Genomic DNA, 20,410 nt, shown 5'->3' with positions numbered 1-20,410 from the left:
TTTCAGTGTGTTCACAGGAGGGTCTCTGATCTCATGGACTCCCAGGGCTGGACTAGCCAAGGGGCTGCAGGTGAAAACGGAGGTGCATTAGCAGAGCTACGTGGAGACCTCGGACTAGACTATGGCAGGGAAGAGCTGGAGTTCAGGACTGAGGGGCATGAGCAGAGATAGGCCTGGGGAGTCCCCAAGCCAGCAATAGCAGGGGGTACTGTCGGGATGAAGGGGCGTCAGCAAAGCCGAGTGTGGGGATCCAGAGCTGGAATGGCAGGACGTGCTGCAGGTTAGGATTGAGGGGCAGCAGCACAGCCAGCTGAGGGACCATCTCACACCGTGCCAGTCTCTAGCCAGCGCTGTCTGTCCCTCCCGGTCACAGCCAATTCATCTAGTGGAACATCCTGCCACTGCTACATCACTGGGGAGAAGCCCAGTGTGGAGCTGTCTGAGACCCGAGATCCACCTCATCCATGCTCACCTGCCTTCCCAATCTGCACCGCCAGACGGGTGAGCTTCCCTTGAAGCACCGATTTCTCCTTCTTCGGGACCTTCACCTTCTTCTTCTCCTTATCCTCATTCTCCACCCCTTCCTGGCTCTTCAGGGGCTGGATCTCCAGGGCCACGCCATCCTGAGTTTTAGCTACACCCCGGGGGCAAAAGAGACACAGTGGGTGAGTGGGAGGGGCAGCGGGGGAAAGCTTTTGACGCCATTGACAGAGATGGAGGAGGGAAAGAGAGAGAGAGAAAGAAACCTAGAGCAAAAAAGACTCCCCTGGCCCCCACAGGCAAACACTAAGGTTAAAGCCTACACAGTCTCAGGGAGCCTGCCCCACCGCCCCGTAGGGCAGGTGCCTGGAACAGCTCATGGGATCTGCTCACTTGCCCTTCCAACCCCACTTCCCAGGTAAGGAAATAACGTCTCTACTTGACTACACCGGGGGAGGAGGAACAGCCTTAGTAGGGTATGAGACTCCTGGGTTCTATTCCCAGCTCTGCCAGTGACCTTGATTGGGTGGGCTTGGGCAAGAGTCCCTTCACTGCCTCGTGACTCAGTTTACCCATCTGTGAAATACAGCTGACAATACTTACCTTACAGGGTTGCGTTAGGAGACTTAATTCGCTAAGTGTTTGTAAAGCTCTTTGAATACAGGAGCATCAGAATGGCCAGGCTGGATCGGATTACAGGATAATCCAGGATCCGCTCGCCCACAGTGGCCAGCAGCACAAACTACTTCGGAGGAAGGTGCAGGAACCCCTACAGTAGGGCATTATGGAATACATTAAAGTTTCCTCCTAACCCCCCAGTGGAGGCTGCTTGATGCCCTGAAGCATGACAGTTTAGATCCCTTCCAAAACACTTGGTCATCTTTAATCCTAAATTTTATAACTCCAGATAATTAACATCCATATGCATGTTCTGTACTTTCTGCAATCCTGCTAAACACTTCACCTCCAGGAGATTGTGGCAATGAGTTCCACAAGCTATTTCCCTTCCTCAGCTCCCCTGTTCTATACACATGCCAAGGACGATCTCTTTAATGCCTTCATGGAAGCTCAGCGGGAGTCACTTTACGCAGACAGCATTTGAGGGGGTGGAATGGAGGGGAGGGAAGTTTGAGGATTGGGGGTGGAGACTGACGCATTAATGCAGAGGAGTGAACCGGCTCCTTTACCCTCAGCTCTCTGTGATACAGCCCAAAAATTTCTTTAGGATCCTTAAGACATAAAAAGGCCAAATCCTCAGATGGTGCAGCCGGATATAGCTCCCCCCTGGGTCTATAGAGCTCTGCTAGCCTACACTTGTTCAGTTTTTGAACCCAAAGAGCACCAACGAAACAGGAAGTTGTGTGTGGACGGGGGAGGGAGGATGAAGACGAGTAGAAAACCCCACAAAAATAATGGAAGTTATTTGCTTCATCTCAGTTCTTGTTCTTGGGTTTAAAAAAAGCCAAACAACAACTCAGACAAGCCGTATGTGGTTCACATACGGATCCAACTCTGGCTGTTTCGGAGCAGATTCCCCTTTCTAGCCTCCACCACCAAAGTGTTATGGATTCAGAAGAACTCACGGTTGCTCCAAAATTGTGACCTCCATGGTTAGGACTTTCAGACAGAACAGAAATGCGGGGAGGAGAGAACAACAGAAACAAAAAACCAGAACACCCACAAACCCAAAACAACCCGACATGTCAGATTGGAAGGAAGGAAACGTAAACTGCTGAGAGAGAGAGAGAGAGAGAGAGAGAGGTGGAGAAACAGACAGGTGCAGAAATGGGCTTCCTCTACACAGCCTGGAAAGAACACTGTGAGAAACATACTGGAGAAGTAGACGCTCACTTTGATTCAAAAAGGCCATGAGAAGAACAGGGTGTAACAGTTTCACAGGCCAAACCCACCACTGATCCAGGTCCAAACTTGGGGGAGGGGAGCAGCACTTCATGCTCATAGACTAAAACCCCATCCCCACCACCTATTTGCCACGGAGCACTCTCCTCACTAGATTCCACGTCCCCATTCATCCCGGAACAATGGAGGGAGGAAACACTAGCTGCTGTGCTGTGGAACAATCCCACGCGGTCAATTTCCTGCTGGTACAAGGTGGCAGTGGAAACTGACATCCCAGATCAGAGACAGGGCAGAACCATCCAGGGCAGATTTGGTCCCAAACGGTCTATGTCTAGGCTGATGTTAAGCCTCCCTGAATAATAGGGCTTCCCCCTTCCACTCTCCCACAGATTTCAATGTGCTGCTGTTTGTCTTCCTCCCAGAAGAGGCCAGGCCGCCACATGGGGCGCAGAAAGAACCATCATCCCCCCATCACAGGACCAATGGTGGGGAAAAAAACCCAAACCCCTTCCATCAGAACCCTAGGCTGACAGCAGAGGGCGCTGCAACTCCAGCAGCACAGACCTGGGGTTTGAGGCTGGCCTCTAGTTAGACGGGATGCTTGGGGGTCAGGATAAAGGAAGCGTGGAGGTTAGCACTGTGGGGACTGTTACACCCTCTTCTGGGACAACAAGGCGAGATTCCCGCTGCAGCGGCGAAGAGCACAGACTCATGGGAAGAAGGAAGGAGGAATGCTTGGTAGTTAGTGTGGTGCTGGTTCAAAGGATGGAGAGGCTGGTTACCTTTGTTGCGATTTTCAGGGGCTCCTGCTTTTTTACCTGTTCAGACAAAGAGAAAAAGGGTGGAGTGCTGAGCACACGGTTCTTGACATCAACGTCCCTGACGGCAGGACACACCCTGGGTGCTCTCTACACTGGCACTCACACAGCGGGAATCCCACACAGCTGCTGAGCTCCACATAACTGGCCATGACTCAGGAGATCAAAGGTGCCGCCCCACCCATAAAAGCCAATGGGGATTCTCCTGCCAGGTCTCAGCCCTCCTCTCCCTGATGCTGGAAGGAGCATTTAGCCATAGCGCAGGGGAAGTCTCTGCCAGAGGAAGGCTGGTCTCATGGGTAAGGCACTAGGGTAGGACTCAGGAGCTCTGGGCTCAGCTCCCTGCTCTGCCACAGACTCTGTGTGACCTTGGGCAAGTCACTTCCATCTCCCTGTGCCTCAATTTCCAGTCTGAAATGGAGAAAATACTACTTCATTGCTTCCACCTGTGGTCTCATCTCTTTAGTGTATGGGCTTGTCATGAGTGGGGCTGTCTCTGTGTTTGTACAGCACCTAGTACAAACGGAACCTGATCTCAGCTGGGGCCTGCAGGTGTTGCTAGACAGAACTTAACACCAGCCCAAAAGGGACCATTGTGATCATCAGACCTGCAGAACACAGGCCAGAGATCCACATGCTGATTTCTGCATCAAGCCCGTAATTCCCGTTCGTCTAAACACTGCTCCAGCTCAGAAGACCCATCCGGATTGCCACAATACAAGTAACAATGAAACAGTCTTAGACTTAGTTTGGAAGCTCGTTGTGGCAGGAACTGTCTTTGTTTTGTGAATGCACAACTCCAAGCACAATGGGGCCCTGACTAGGACTACGGTCCCTGGGTGCTACTGCGATACAAACAGTAACAAGAAGCCAAGAGCTGTTGGGAACGAATCCGCATTGCAGGACGGAGGGGCTTTGCCTGGTGGGTCTAAAGTTGGACTATTTATCTAGACAACCACCCGCCCAGTGATGTGGAGAGAAACGGGCCCCAAGAGACAACACGCTCAGCCCACCCATCCCCTGCTTTCAACATCTGGGGACAGCACCGGATGTCAAGCACGGTCAGCAAACGCTACAGCCCGGGGACAGGGGAAATGCCAAGCAACTTTCAGGAAGCAGAATAAATAAGAAGTTGGGCGCCACTTCCTGAGACAGAGAGAACAGCTTCAAAAGCAAGACAGAAGACTACTCCCTGAGCAAGAGGAGCGATTCTCTGGAGATGGGAGATACAGAATTGTCTGGCTAGCGGGAGGGGAGATGAACGGCTGCCTCTCCACTCACTCTGTCTTGTCCTCTTTAATCCTTCTGACAAGCACTGTCCATTAACAGCCCTTCTGTAGGGGAGATGGCGGAAAGCCCATCATCCGGTCCCTTTTACTAATCCCTAGATGGTTTGCCAAAGCGGATCGAGGGCACAAACGCCTGTTCTGCAGACCGCGAGAGAGGGAGCATTGGGCTGCTTTGATAAGCCACGTACCTTCTGCCATTTGCACCCGGGCCTCTACCAGGGAGCACGGGAACACCAGACACACTTTCAGAAGCTGGAATCCTTAGCTAGTGTACATTGGTGTTGATCCATGGACTCCCATAGACCTAAACTGATTTACACCAGCTGAGGATCTGACTCCCTGTCTGGTTTCTGTTTGGTGGCAAAGCCCAGGGGCTCGAGCGACATTGCAATCTGCTAGGCAATGAAAGTACAAGGGCACGATGCACCCACAGGCTTCTCTTCCAGCTCAACCCTCCAGCCCCATTTTGTGCCCAGCCTCTTCTAGCCATTGGCCAGCAGAGTCACTTGTCCTGAGGCAGGACAAACAATACGGAATAAATGATCAGAAGGCGGGGAGTGGGAGGAGTTTTAGACTGTCTATGTGGGAGCCCTGCCACTCTCCCCATAGACCCCAGCTCCTAAGATGGGGCTCCCCCAAAGCACAGTGATGCTTTGCCTATGTGCCCAAAGCCAAGTCTTGGCCCAACCAGCTGGCAGGGCTGCTGAATTGCCTGCATGGAGACATGCTGCCGCGCAGGCCATCATGCCACGACGCTGCATCGCAAGCCCCCCCCAAACGAGCTCCGGGCTCTTTCGAGCATCCTGTAAACCCCAAAGTGAGTGGGGAGTGGCTGGATCATCTCAGAGCTCCAGAAAGGAGGCGGCACGGTTCTGAGCCATCTGTGATCGGTATGGATCGGGGCGGAGTGGGTGGAATAAGCAGCAAGACATCGGAGTGGTGGCAGGGCAGCGTTTGGATTCGGGCACAGTCGGTTCTGTGTAGGTGAGCGACGCAGCCTGACAAGATGTGCCCCCCCTGCACCCTGTGGGCACACGCCGCATCCCCCCCCCCACACACATACAGTGGGGCTCCCCCCCAGAGTGCAGTTGGCCTTCAGAACACCAGGGGTTCAGACAGCAGCACTGGGATCAGCCTAGCACTGTAGATCACACCACTGCAAGGGGCTTATGAGCGACCTGGAGCCAGTGAGTGGACAGAGCAAAGGGCTGAACCCTCTAACCGCAAGGCCCCACAGCTCTTTCCTGGGGAAAATGGGTGGCCAGGATGGGAATGGGTTCGAGGTTCACAATAGCCTGATGCGATGTTGGGGCGGTCCAAAGGAGCACTTCCCCACCCACTGAAGTCAGGGAGCCAGGAGTGACCCTTTCCCTGCACAAACTCCTACCATCCGAGGATCTCAGACAGCAGAGCAAAGCAAGTCCTCCTAGCCGTCCTTCCCCACCCCCACACTGCCAGGTCAACCCTTGGGGCTGGGGAGTATGTCTTTGGATGAAAAAGAGAGAGAAAACAAATGGAGAGAGAAAGAAAGCTGCTGCTGGTGAAGCCCTTGGGTGCTGGACTGTCTGAAGGACATGGATCATTTCAGCTATCAGTCACCTCCCGCAATGGGGTTGGAGCAATAGTAACCCCATCAACAGCCTTCTTGCCAAAGCCAGCTCTGATACCAACTCCAGAGCCACGCCCTTTCTGCCTTTGAAGCCCTGCTCCCACAAGCTCCCGAGCTGCGGCTGGATGGAGACAGAGGAGTGGACGGTGCGTCATAAAGGAGGCACTGGAAGGGGAGCCCAGGCAGTGCCCCGAGGTGCCCAAGCATGGAAGGGACCTTCTCATGCTGCATGCTCCCTGCATTCGCTGCATCATGACCTGATGGTGGAAGCAGTGGGATTCCCCCAGTTTCATCTCCTAAGGCTTGACAGGCCCAGCTCAGTTACTCACGCTAAACGGGCCTGCGTGTCCCCCCTCAGCTGCCAGCCATGGGCACAGCTCACTGCATCCCAGAAGGAAAGAGCTCCCAGAGATCTCCTTACCTTTCTTCACCTTCTTCTCCTCCTCCCCTTCTCCCGCGCCCAGCAGAGTGAAGATGATTCCAGTTTGCGAGTTGATGCCCACAGCTGTGACTAACATCCGTCCGGAGCCCTCCATCACATGGGTACCTGGCCAGGGGAATGAAGCACCGAGGGGAAGGGAAAACATGAGCCAGGGAGAGGAGACGTTAACAGTCAACTTCCTGACTATTTTAACACGAGAAACTGTCTGACTCGGGGGGATGGGGTACAGAGCCCGTTGCTTCTGGGTCACCAATTCAAATCTGGCCCAGGTCAACCGAGACCCAAAGTTATTGCTGGAATGACAGCTGCTCAGAGCCTCGTTTTAAGTTAAGTGGATCTCATTCCAGGTTCCCATGGGACAGGCATTGCCATCACAACGGTCAGTCTAGCTAGATTCTTATACTGGCCCCAACCCACATAGTAGCTGCATGCCTCCACACTACAGAAACCCCTCCAGGACAGGGCTGAAGCAGGCTGGCAGGGAGCAATGGGCAATGGAAGCTTGCTCTGCTGCTGCCCATGCCCGTGCTGCCCCTGCTCTGGAAGGGGATTCGCCCTCCAAGACTGGTCATCCACAAAGACCATTCTTGGTCTGTTCAGTAGCTGAGGGGCCACTCTATGCTGTGCTAGGACCACAAACGGGCAGAAGAGATCTAGCCATCTCCTGCTGCCCATGCTCCAGGGATGGGCACGCAGAACCTGGTCTAACATGTGCTGGTATTGGGAGGGTACCAGCACTGGGTCGTCTCAACATGAATCCTGCCGAACCCCAAAGCTGCCAGAGGCTGGGCAGCTGGCTGGGGTGTCCAGCCCTAGCGCGGAGGACTTGGGTCACAGGTCACGTCTGGTGGCCTCACCGGAAAGCATCATGGGGTCTTTATCCACTGATTTCTTGACGTGATCCGATTCCCCAGTCAGAGAGCTCTCATCGATCTTCAGATCATTGCCTTGGATCAGGATCCCATCCGAGGGCAGCAGATCACCTGAGAGAGGAGGGAACACGTTACAGGCCCGTCTGTGCCCGACACAAAGCTCGTCCTGCCCTTTTCTCAGTCTGCGGCTGGGGAGGCAAGGCCTGAAGAATTCCTGATGCCAGGGAGATTACCCAGAATCCCAAGGCATGGCTAAGCTGTGGCAGAACGATGAGGGGGAAAACAAACAAACCAAAACCACACAAGAAAGCACCATGCTGCCTGTCCAAATCACTCCTTGCAGCGTATCTGTGGAGACGAACTCTCAGTGGTGGGTGATGGACAGCAAAGGGATGCGGGGGGAGAAGATGGCTGACAGGAGAAACATTTTTCTTCAGTGCAATGAAAGCATGACCCTGAGCAAAAGCAATTCGGTGAGAGTCCCTGCTGGGGAAGTGGCTAAAGCATGAGGCACTTCACAGAGCTCAACTTAGCACCAACCGCTGCCTCTGCGCATGAGGAGCCCAGGGTGAAAGCTGGCAGGGAGAGTGGAGCTAGCGACATTATCCTCCACGGACACCAGCCCCTATAAGGTCAGGCCTGAGGCATGCTGGGAGAAAGTGGGGAACAGGCCGACGTTCAGCAAAGAAGGCAGCCGGCGGCTGAGTTTCTACTGCGGGCAGCTCCATGACTGAGCCAACTCAAGGAAGGATGGGGCAAGGTGTGAGACAGGCACAGAAGGGGGTAGGAGTGCCTGAACTGACCCGGTCAACTCTCTGTGGGCTGGCTCCCCTCCCACCACTCACCGTATTTGATCTGCGCAATGTCCCCCACCACAATCTCGGCCACAGGGATCTGGATCACCTGCCCCTTGCGGATGACCGTGAACTTCTGCTCCTGCTCGATCCGGCTCTGGAGGCCCCGGAACTGCTTCTCCTTGCTCCAGTCATTGAAGGCCGTCACCAGCACCACGATGATCACCGAGAAGAGAATGGCTGCCCCCTCGATCCAGCCAGCCTGCGCCTCCCCCTCGTCCTCCGCGCCCGCCGCTGCTTGGCCACACACTGCCGGGCAGCAGGAAGCACAGAGAAGAGGAAAATTCAGTCACATAAAAGAGATCTTGGTGTATCTGTCAGCGTGTTGCACAGCAAAAGGCCTGAAAGGCCCACATACGCACAGATGCCCCCTGTCCCTTTCTCCCACAAGTCACTCCCTCTGGTCTCCCTCTTCCCCCATGGGCACACTGCCCATCCAGCCATTTCTGCATATTTTGGCAGAGGCTGGGCTAACAGAGCAGGAGCCTGGGAATCAGGACACCAGGGTTCTTTTCACGGTTCTCACATGCCCTCTCTAGGTGTGACTTTGGGAATGAGTCATTTCTGTGTCTCGCTTTCCTCAATTGTTATCCCAATTTAATACTTCAAACAGCCACCATCTAAGAAACAAAACAGCAGCCAATAAAAACTAAGCAAGCCCCATCACTGGGCCCTTGCAGAGAACTTTGCAACCCGTAACCAATTAATCCTCACAGATTAAGGCCCCAATTTACAGAGGCTCAGAGAGATGAAGTGCCTTGCCCATCCACCTCCAAAACCACAAAGGAGCACCGCATCAGAGCTGGAATTGAGTCACATGGCCAGACCACACCTCTCAGCCCACCTGACAGGGACACTGCGAAGTCTTGATTATGCCTCTGGCAAAGGACTCAGATTCCTGGATCACAGGTGCTAGATTATACACTCTGGCATGAGATCAGCCTGTGGGAAACGTGTCTCTCTCTCATGACAGCTACGATCGACCCCGTATAGCCTGATTCATGGTAGGTATCCCAGAGGCTGAGCACACAGCAGGATGACCACCAATGCGAACACAAAATATAAATGATCATGCACTAGGATCAGGAGGTTCAGGGGATGGGGGTGCTTTTATCTTAGCTATGGTTTATGCATGTACACAGGGATCTGGTATGGTCAGGATTTACAGACCATCACTCAAGTATTTCTAAGCCTACTAATAAACACATAGGTGGGTGCTTGGTATCTTGGTGGCAGACAGAGCTTTCACACACACATCTATAAGCACACCAGTATGGATACATGACAGGTCCTGAGAACCTTCCTCCCTTGTTCTAGGCATACAGCGCTGCACAGCCAGGATCACAGGTTGGGGACTCACTTTCCTCTGAAGCATCACGTATTGGCTGCAAGGAGCCTGCTCCAACTCCTATCAGAGGCAATGGAATGACTCCCACTGAGCTGGATGGGTGTCAGATGGGGCCATAGAAAAGGCAGGATTTTGACCAGCTGGACCCTGCATGCTGCCGTCACACCAGTGAAGGCCTGCCTCCATTTATCTAGCTACCCACACACCAGGGGTGCAGACCAAGCCCTGATCAGCATGTCACTCAAACCGCCCCTCTGCTCTTCAGCCTGTCGCCCCTGGTCAGGGAGCTGTTTTTCTCTTGGGGTCTCTAATTGGGATTATTTTGCGATCTCTGGCCAAGAGCAGAATTTCTCCCCCCTTCCCCGCACCCGCCTTTCTCAGCCCATCCTGTCAAGCCCACCTGGCTTCCTTGTGTTTAGAGTTCTGATTCATTTCAATCCATAAACTGATGCCGAGACGCACAGGGTACGAGACATGCTGCAGCTTCCCCTCCTCTACTGAAGGGTTCCATAGGATGAAAACTCAGCTCCATTTTCTAGCTTGCAGGAAAAGTACTGGCTTCCAACCCCCCCCACACCACAGCCTAGGGTCGCACGTCCAACCCACAGCATCCCTTAGCGCCAGGATCATGCCACTGACTTCTCCTTGCAGGGACAATGGGCACTTGGAAGATGGCTCTTGTATCTTTCTGTATAGTGCCTTTTAAGCCCGAACAATCCCAAAGCACTCTCCAGTACACTATTAACAGGAATCCTGACTCCCCCATCCCTCAGATGCAGCTGTTTCTGAGGTGGAGCCTCGAAGGTGTTTAACAGGGCCCCGTTCTAAGCGGTGTTGCAGTAAGTGAATCCTGTATCTCCCTGAAACTGCAAGGGGCAGAGAATTAACAGAGCTGGAATGTGGTCTGGACATAGGAACTAGCCCTTTTTGTCTATGGGCCTGACTCAAAGCCCATTCAAGGTTAATGGGACTCTTACCCATTGGGGGGTAATAGGAGCCTATATAAGAAAAAGCCCCAAATATCGGGACTGTCCCTATAAAATCGGGACATCTGGTCACCCTACAACCAGCACCGTAGCATCTAGCTGTACCGTGGGAGAGGTGTGCTGGCGAGGAAACGGGCAGGAAAACACAGTGATGTCAGCTGTATGTTAGGGAACTCGGCTAGGGAAAATCTGCTTACTAGTCAATCAGGTAACGTGTGGGCCGGGGCAGGAGTGGGGGGGAAGGGGGAAAATGAGGCCCCAGATCCCCAACTGGTGCAAAGCCAAAGAGTTCCATTGAAGGCATTGGGCGAAATCCCCAGCCGGTGCAAATCCAGATAGTGCCATGAAGCTGGTGGAACTCCAGGGTCACACCAGCTGAGGATTGATCCTAAAGAGGAAGCCTAAAGCAGCGACCAGAGAGCCTTTTCCAGAACACACATGATACAACCCGGGGGATATGATGGTGCTGCTCCTGGCATGACCAACCCCTTCCATGCCAGTTCTGAGCAAACGTTCCAGGAGACACTGCCCCTACCCTCCCACCCTCCAAGGCCGTGGGGCACTCACATTCGCTGTCACCGCCCGGGGGGTGATAGAATGACAGGCCCAGGGAGATTATGGCTGCGATTTCCAAGATGATCAGCGTGACGTCCTGAAGCGCCTCCCAGACTAACTGCAGGAAGGTCTTGGCCTTTTTGGGCGGGATGAAGTTCTGGCCAAAGACCTGCCTCCGCTTCTCCAGATCTGCTGGGTTCCCAGATAAGCCTGGAGAGGAAGGCAAGAAGGAGAGGTGAGGAGAGGAAAGTCACCCTGCCATCCCCATCCCTGCAGTTGACACATCATCCTCAGATATCCCTGGATACATTTGTTCTCCAGCACTCCCTTCAGTGTTATTTAGATCACAGGTATCAGAGGGGTAGCCGTGTTAGTCTGGATCTGTAAAAGCAGCAAAGAATCCTGTGGCACCTTATAGACTAACAGTCGTTTTGGAGCATGAGCTTTCGTGGGTGAATACCCACTTCGTCGGATTCACCCACGAAAGCTCATGCTCCAAAACGTCTGTTAGTCTATAAGGTGCCACAGGATTCTTTGCTGCTTTTATTTAGATCACAGCAGAGCCAAGATGTCCCATTGTGTCAGGCGCTGTACAGACAGACCCTGTCCCAGAGAGCTCACAACCTACACAGATAAAACAGACAGATGGTGGGAAGGGAAACTGAGGCACTGAGCAGGGAAGTGTCTTGCCCAAAGTCACTCAGGTCTTCTAATATCCCATCCACTAGACCGTACTGCTTCTTATTCTCGTTTACTCCCATGCATGTGCTTTTCTGGCTGGGCCTCTACAGCAGAGGGCGCTCAGGCCCTGGCGAGATCAGGCTCCAGCGCAGAAGCTGGCAAGCTTCCGGCACTGATTTGCATTGAGGTTACAAGGGCCAGAGCTGCCCTCGGAGAAAAGTGAGCCCAGCTGGGGCCAGGTGGTTGATTTCCCTTGAATGATGCAGCAAGACGGAAACCTGGGAGCCCCTGCTATGCTCTCAATTACCCCCGACACTGGGCCAGGGGCCCATCAGTGGGTGGAGTGGGTTATTAGACCAGTGGATGGAGTGGGTTATTAGACCAGTGGGTGGCTTTACTCTGGTTCCCAGCTGGGGTTCCCCCACCAACCCAGATCAGCCTGCTAGGGCAAGTGTGTGACTGGTCAGCAAAGGGACAGGAGAGAATGAGGCAAACTGGGCGAGTCGCAGGTGTGACACCACGTGAGCTGGGGTGTCCCTACAAGTACATCTACACTGTGGAGAAACACCCGCAGTGCTGAGTGTCAGAGCTTGGGGCAGTTGACAGGGTCGCGGGGACTGGGCTGCAGGGCTAAAGACGTCAGTGTAGACGTTCAGGATCAGGCTGGAGCCCGGGCTCTGTAACCCAGCGAGGGGGAGAGTTTCAGAGCCCAGGCTCCAGCCTGAGCCCCAATGTCTACATGGCTATCACCAGACCTGGGCTCAGACTCAGTAGCACAGGTGGGTCTTTCAAGTGTAGACGTACCCTCAGAGACATTCAGCTGGGCCCAGGTATCATACAAAGAGGGGTGAGAGCCAGAGGGAACAAGGGACACACTAACTCTGATCAACAAACCAAAGGTAGCGATTCTCACCACCTTTCTGACACAGCCTCCACCTAGCAAACCCCTCACGTGCCAATGAATGCCAGCTGGTGCTCACTGGCTTGTTTACACCTTGCATCAAATTAGCTGTGAATCTGGCATTTATAACAGGTGTGGAATCAGAGCTGCCTGCTTCAGTATCTCTCTCCAGCTCACAGGAGAGGCAGCGGCTGCCAGAGCTCTCTGCAGCCCCAGGCCTTCAGGAGGAATCAGTCTTCTGCCTAGCATGTGGGCAGCAGGTACCACCCACAAAGTCTCAGACAACCAGATCTGTGCTGCATCCAGCTCCCAGGCAAGGTGGCAGAGAATCCAAGGCATCATTCCTGATTTCCCCAGCCTCGCACAATCAACTACACCCAGTTCTTCCAGGATGTCCTAGGGCTTTTCCAGCTCTAAGATCTTTCCAAGCTGGCAGAGGCAGATTAGGGTTTGTGGGCCAGATCAAGTAGGAGACCCTCCCCATCCCTTCCACCTGCAGTCCCCCGCTCCAGGACTCCAAAAAAGGGCTGTGACATAGGAGGGAAATCAAGGGGAGGAGAGTTAGCGCAGAAAGCCACACAGACAGGGAGAGTAATGGGTGCTTCTTCATGCCAGGGCTGGATCTGTGGATTCAGCCCCATTGGCAGGGGGATGTTGCTGGGCTGATGCTGTAGGGAAAACATGGGCTTGGGGAGAGACCTCCAAGAGCCCAGCTGCTGCTTCCACGAGTCTAACACTGGTGCAAGTCCATCACAACGAAACCTCTCCCTCTCGCCCCCTTTGCCATGCGGATTTTTTGGCAGTAAGGGGGGTGGGGAAGAAGGGTTAACAAGAGACAGTCAGATGCCTGGGGCTGCCCCCAACCCCCATGGTCAAGGCCCTGCTGGCCACGCGCCACTGCTTATAAATCAAGGTGCTCACGTGGCCCCTGTCATTGCAGCACATGGTCCCCTCCGCTCCAGCCATTAATGGGTGTGCCCTCAGCTGGGCTGTGAGGCAAGTCACATCCCGCGCTGGGCCCCAGGTCCATATCTGGGAAAGGGGGCGTTACCCCTCCCCCCGCCCTTTTACAGATGTGGAACTGAGGCCCAGAGAGGGGATGTGACTTGCCCAAGGTTGCACAGAAAAGTCTGGGGCATAACTAGGAGTTGAGCCCAGTCCTCAAGCCCCAATCCGGTGCCTTCACCACAAAGCCATCTCCACCCTGTTGCGACACACAAGAATTGTCTCCTGGGGGCTGTCAACCCAGCCCCTTTAACTAGCATTACGTTGGGGTGGACTTAAATGAAATCAGCCAATAACCCCCTGCCTCCTCACCAGCTCCACCTTAAAAAGCTCAGAGCCCTGCATTTTCCACCTTAAGGGTGCCCCAGCTAGGTTCCTGCCAACTCCCGAGATGCACCAGGCAGGGGAGGTCAGACTCCGAGCTGTGCTCTGAACTGTAGCCACTTGGACTGTCTCTCCCCTCCACATGTGGGCCAGGGCTGGGGCAGCCTGGAAACCCTGCCAGACCCTCTAGCTGGAGACTGACTTCCCTGTCACTTGAGGGGGTTTCCCCCTCCTTGAGCCGGCTGAGCCCCGGGTGCTTCCACTGGGGAGAGGAGGAGAACAAAATCCTCCCCTTCTACCCAGCTGCAGCCACCCGCAGGAGATCGGGGGGAGCGGGGCCAGGGAGGGAGCAGCCCTGGCAGAGGCAGGGGGCTGGAGGCGTGGAGAGCAGAGGGTAGACAAGGCCCCCCTCCCATCACAGGCTGGCTGGCACCACGCAGTCTGAAGGGAGACGGAGGTGCATGGCGGCAGGATCCAGGGAGAGGAAAGCCGGTCAGTGAAGTCAGCCCGGGTGTCCCTACAAGCCTGCCTGGGAACGAGCCCCACCCAAAGTCTCTGGACCAGACGGAAAATAATGGGGTGGTTTGACTCATGCGGTGTCATGGCCCAGGGACTGGGAGGGGAGGGTGAGCGCACGCTTCCCAGCACGTGGGGGAAGGGAGGAATGCCAGGCACATGGAGTCAGAGAACAAGGACAGCTGCAGCCCCACTGGCACACCCAGCTCTGTGCCATAGGCAGGGGGGTGAGCCCCACAGCCCCACTTGTACACTGGCTCTGTACCAGAGTGACAGAATGCACCCCACAACTCAGCCCTGAAGCTCTCCCCCCAGAGCCTCACAGGCTGGGCCCCCACACCCTAGATTGTGCTCTGCCACCCCACAACTCGGCCCTGCACCTTCCCCACCTGGATCTGCCGCCTGCCACCCCCACCCCTCAAACACACAGACTTTCTGCCACAGGGAGAGAGAGAGAGCACCTCACAGCCCAGGTCTGCTGCCCCCTCCCCAGACCCAGCTGCATGCCAGGGGCAGAGAGCCCCCATGTCCCCACTCCACAAGTTCCCCTAACTGTTCCCCTCAACTGCTAGCACAAACATGGACCGTGGGTCAGGTTTGTCTCCCCAGTTATGGCCATGCCAGCAGATCTGCTCTCCCTCTACCCTCAAGCAGACCCCCTTTGGGCCACAGCAGGTGATCGCCACAGGCTGTGCCAGCCCAGAATCCAATCAGTGCAGACTCCCCCACATTCACTTTAACTGCTTAGCCCCTGCCCTGGCAGGGAACTTGCTGCTCACACATACACACCAGCCGCCCGTCTCCTCACAAACCATCCCCACCCTCTTGCTCTGCCCTGTTCCTTCTCCCCCACTTTCAATATTTTTTTCTTCACAGTCACCCTCTAATCTCATTCCACTAGTCCTTCTCCTGCCAGCAGGCACTGTCACACCCTTTCCCCTTCCAAAGGGGACCAATTCACCACAGTCCTGGGGAAAAGTAGAGCCTCAGAGTGCCTGGAGTTGGGGGCCCACAGGAAAGTGGGAGCATCCGTGCCATGATGAGCCGGTGACAGGGTCACCTGCTGTCTTGAAATTAGCCAAACCATCCGAGATCTCCACAGCCCCCTCTGACATTCCAGGGCTGCAGCACTCTGCAAGCTCCCAAGTTTATTATGGTGCCATTGCTGGAATTGTGCAAGACTCTGGGCTGTGGAGGAGGAAGACTAGTCTTCGGATTAAGGCACTGGCCAGGGGTTTAGAAGATCAGAGCTCAACTCCCTGCTCTATTGCAGATGCCACATGCGACCTCAAGAACGTCTGTTAGGGTTCGATTTTTCAAAAGCCCCTGAAAGGGTTAGGCATTCAACTGCCGTTGATTTTCAATCTTACCCTGTACGTACAGCACTGAGCACAATGAGGCCCTGATCTCAGCAGGGACCTCTAGACACAAGAACAATTATAGATTTAAAAAAGTGATAGACTCTTATAGGCCATTGCAATCCCCAGGACGTTTGCTGGTTAAAGTAGGAAGTAAAGGAAAGAAAGGGTTAATGGAGGGTGGGGTGTGTGAGAAGAGTTACAGACTGGAAAAGAGGTTTGAAAATAACCCACCTGCCACTTTGTGCATCAAGTCAACTGTGGCCATTGTCTCATGGTCAAGGAGGAAGGCAAGGACTAGCGGCAGTCAATCATGGATAGGTTTGGGTGGACAGGGGAATGGGTTAGAGGCCTGAGGAGCCAGTGGACTCTAGCCACCATAGATCTGCCGGCCAGCAGTGTAAAGATGTGAGACCCCCAACTGGCAAAGCTGTGCTGGCAGAAGCCCTTAGCGTAGGTGCAGCTATATTGGCAAAGCTGCTCTTTCACTGAGGTATCTTGTTTTGTTCACGAGGTGGTTGCTACACCGAAACAAGGCACAGCTATGCTGGGATTGCTGCATGCATGCTAGGAGTGCTTTGCCGGTATAGCATACCAGTGTAGCTATACCAGTACAGGGCTCTAGTGTAGACATGGCCTCTGGCAGGAGTAAAAGGGCACTGAGACTATCGCAGAGGGGGACCCAAACGGCAGTCTCTCCCCCCAGGATGCAGCATCCCGTTTCCACTCTTCTCCTGACTGGATGTGGCTCTCCTTCTCCAGGTTCGTTCACATACACAGAAAACCGGTCAGGTGCCCGGCCCTGGCTCTTTACCCCTCCCTGTGCTCTTGCTGCTGCAGTCCTTGGGCACTGGAAAGGTCTCTCTCATGGCTTGCCTCTGCTGTTCCCCATGCCCCACTGGGTTCTTTTATTTTGTATTGTCAGCGAGAAGATTTGCCTCTTCTATGGACGCTGGGGCGAGGTGACTGGCTGGCTAAGCCAGCCTTGGGCCCAGAGATCCCTGATTATGCGCTGGACTCTGCGTGCTAGCTCTGCAGGCCGGAGGAGGGAGAGAGTGAGCCAGGGGAGGAAAAGGGGACTCTGGTGCGGTTATTGCCAACGAGTGAGCCAAGGCTGGATTTGCTGACACTCTCATCCCCCAGGGGAGACAGGAAAGTGAGAGAAACTCCCGTCAAACTGACTCAGAGAACAAGCCTTTGCTTAGGGCAACAACTGCCGCGTACAGCTCCCTTTCCCACCCCACCTCCCTCGCCACCACAAACCAGCCTCGCTCCAGACTCACAGAGCAGAGGGTTAATGCCACAGCAGTTGGCCAGCTGAGGAACAGAGGAACAGTAGTCTACATGCCTATGCGATAACACCCAAAGGGGCAGAGGACTTTAGCAGCTAGGAGCTCAGGAGCAATCCACTTATTGCCACAGGGGACATTCTTCATCGCCTGGCAGCAGGGACCTCCTTACCATCCCCTCCTGGCACCAATGCGCCATATCCTCCACATCCCCTGACAGTCACCGGGTGGTTGACTCAGGTCCCACCACGAGCAAGAGCTGGCCAGAGCCCTCCTTGACTTAAACACAGAGGGGCCAGTTTGCAGAGATGACTTAGCAGGAGGCAGGGGTCACAAGCCTGGATGGAGTGGGGCCCCACATGGCACAGACTCAGCCAAACTACACTCCAAAGCACAGGACGATTCCCCTGCCAGTGTCCCTTGTGGCAGAGAAGAGAGCTGTCATGACTGTACAGGGGATCTTTCATGGAGGCTGCTGGGTAGACAGACCCTCTGGTTCTCTAGCTCCCAACCACACAGTCCATCAGGGCCTCTCTAAATATCCACCTCACCCAAGAAGTCATGGAATGCTTTGGGATACACAAACTTAGCAGCGAGCTCTTGGGAAGGGGCCATTCTGAGCCATGAAGCTCAAGCTTCAAAATGCAACAATTCCAACAGAGAGCAGCCTAGGCCGTGTGTGGAGAATCCTCAATGCTCCTCCTGAGATGGAGTTCATAGAGAGGGGACAGGAGCTGGATTCTAGTGTCGAATAAAGCATCCTAGATTGACTCAGGCAATCTAGACACCCTAGGAGAGTCTCACTGGTGAATACCCTCTTGCTGAATCCCACGATTCAACATTTAGGGAGACTGGACTTGGCTGTAGATGCCTCGAGATACGAATATGGCCTTTGCTGCTAACAATTTGTTGGCAAGATTTAGCACACACGGACGAAGTCCCTGCCCAAAAGCACCTTCTGTTGCAATGCAGGGAAGAGCAGGAGATGTAGTGCAGGCAGTGAGACACCCTGGACGTGTACATTCCCGGGCAGCCAAGCCGGAATTCAGCAATACTAGAAGTTGCCCGCAGAGGGCTCCTATATTTTAATACGTCAAGGCAGAAGGTCCCAGGGGACAAATTATATCGGCAAAATAGATTCTGTAGCTTCCTCTGAACTTAAGAGGATGTTTCCGTGTTAATCCTAGGGCTTCCATACAACTCTGTCACTGCACCTCCATCCTGACCTGCGGCAATCTGGGCTACCCGGTCCTGAGACCCCCACCCCACTCTTGCTGCTGCAGCTTTGTCCTGATCCGCTGCTCCCCCTGCTATTCCAGGCCAGAGTCCCTCTGGACTGGGCGGATCCAAGAACAGCCTCTCAGTCATTACGCTCTTCTGATCCCAGCAAAAGTCAGACACACAGGGGCTGCCACAAGAGATGAAAAACGATGGGCGGAATAAAGATTCAGAGAAGATTTGGTCCAAAAGTGGCCGGCAGGTCTAACCACGGTCGAACCCGGCCTCATCCCTGCATCCTGCTGATATGAGAGATGGGCCCCAAGCTGTGGGGGAGAGAAGGTTCAAGGGTGGGCGGTTCGGAACCAAAGTGTTGGCTCAGCCCAGGACAAAAACAGGGGCCACCTGCAGAGCATGGAACTGAACTTGACCAACACGCAAAGGGTCTTGGCTCCTGGGAAGCAAGTTCGAGCTTCCCTCCAAGCTCTACCCTGGGGCTTGCACGGGCATGGGGCACAGGACTCCACAGAGCTGGGCTGAACGTGGACGGTCAGAGGAACCCATCTGACACAACCACCAATGGCCAGGACAAATGAGTCACAGACCAATCACGACTTCCCCTCACTTTGTGATGGTGCCCATGGCTGACTGGGGCCTCTGGGCGTCACTGCCATATAAACACCACATTAACCACCACCACCTCTTTGCACCCAGCAGGCGAACCATGGGGTTGCTTTATGGACCACTTAATAAAAGGGATTGGCTAATGGAGGTGGGTCCTGAACACTGGTTAGCCTGTATCTACTTAAAAAGGGATGAGGAACTGCTAGATCTAGGCAGTAGCCCCAGTAACGTGTGTGTGTGTGTGTGTGTGTGTGTGTGTGTGTGTGTGTGTGTGTGTGTGTGTGTGTGTGTGTGTGTAAAAAAGACACTCCATAGGCGGAGTTTTAAAAAAAAACAAAACCAAAACACTCTGTGCTCCCCCATTATTAATGGTTTATAGTACAGTAGTGCCTAAGACCCTAGTCACGAACCAGACCCCATGGTGCTAGGTGCTGTACAAGAGAGAGCTCTTTGGGGCAGGGACTTACACTTTAATAGACTGATCCCCAGCCATGCTGGAGGACCCATCAGGAATCCATCTCAACCTACAATCAGGAGCCAACATGACACACCTCGGGCTGGATTTTCACAGGTGCGAGCACCTGCAGCTCCCATCAACTTCAACTGGCACCATGGGTGCTCAGCACCTCCTGAATCGGCATCTCAGGCTGGGCTCTCAAGTACTGAGGTTCCCCCAAATCAGCGGCAACTGTTGAAAATGCTGGCTTCACTAAGCTGCCAGTGAGGGGAGTCCATTCCCTTCCCCCAGGGCTGTACTTCTCTGTGCAGAGAGCATTGCCATCTACTAAATATATCACGCTGGGCTATTTACCCTGGGCCTGCAGGCTCTCTGACCTGCTGGTTGTTTCCCTAGCCAGTCCCCGTGGTGACATTATCTGGATGAATCAAGCTGTGCACAGGCTCTCTCATGGAATGCACGCATGAGCTTTACTGGGATGCAGAGGGAAATGACATCATTTCCATGCTGCTGGCTATGCTGTCTTCCCTAGCCCCGAGGACATGCCTCTTGCATCAGGGCCATCGATCACCTCAAAATCTTGTCTCACGGGCAACAATGATGAAAAAAATTTCTCAACCTGTCAAGATCCAAAAATGAGACAACAGAAAAAGGGGCCACATGGGAGGATCCCAGGAAATAGCAGGCAACTCGGAAAGACGGCGGGATGCAGCACTCCAGCCTTCAGCGTTCGCTGTAACCTCAGCGCCGGGCGATGGGAGCGACGGATGGAAATAAACCCAAGTGAGAGCAACACTGGGGCTGCGTGGGATGGAGGGACATGCAGGTCTGGAAACAAGGGAGAGTCAACAGGCAAAGAGACTGGGGGAATTAGGACAGCTGCCTTTCAGCTCTCTTCTCTGCAAACAGAAATAAGAGCACGGC

At 54.2% G+C, this 20,410-nt stretch overlaps 1 protein-coding gene across 6 annotated transcripts in view; it reads right to left on the bottom strand.

Annotated features, from left to right (window-relative positions):
- The window catches only part of ATP2B4 (ATPase plasma membrane Ca2+ transporting 4), a 105,518-nt gene that overhangs the window by 36,798 nt on the left and 48,310 nt on the right, over window positions 1-20,410 (bottom strand). For all 6 annotated transcript variants that reach the window (XM_039538710.1, XM_039538709.1, XM_039538705.1 and 3 more), the window contains exons 3-8: window positions 11,126-11,323; window positions 8,216-8,473; window positions 7,356-7,481; window positions 6,478-6,603; window positions 3,123-3,158; window positions 473-634 (exon numbers count right to left, since the gene is read on the bottom strand). In XM_039538710.1, the coding sequence (XP_039394644.1) occupies window positions 473-634; window positions 3,123-3,158; window positions 6,478-6,603; window positions 7,356-7,481; window positions 8,216-8,473; window positions 11,126-11,323 (906 nt within the window). The remainder of the gene's footprint in view (window positions 1-472; window positions 635-3,122; window positions 3,159-6,477; window positions 6,604-7,355; window positions 7,482-8,215; window positions 8,474-11,125; window positions 11,324-20,410) is intronic.

This window comes from Mauremys reevesii, linkage group 4 (assembly GCF_016161935.1).
Source record: "Mauremys reevesii isolate NIE-2019 linkage group 4, ASM1616193v1, whole genome shotgun sequence".
In the NCBI taxonomy this organism is placed as follows: domain Eukaryota; kingdom Metazoa; phylum Chordata; order Testudines; family Geoemydidae; genus Mauremys; species Mauremys reevesii.
This window is presented reverse-complemented; position numbering and strand designations above follow the sequence as displayed.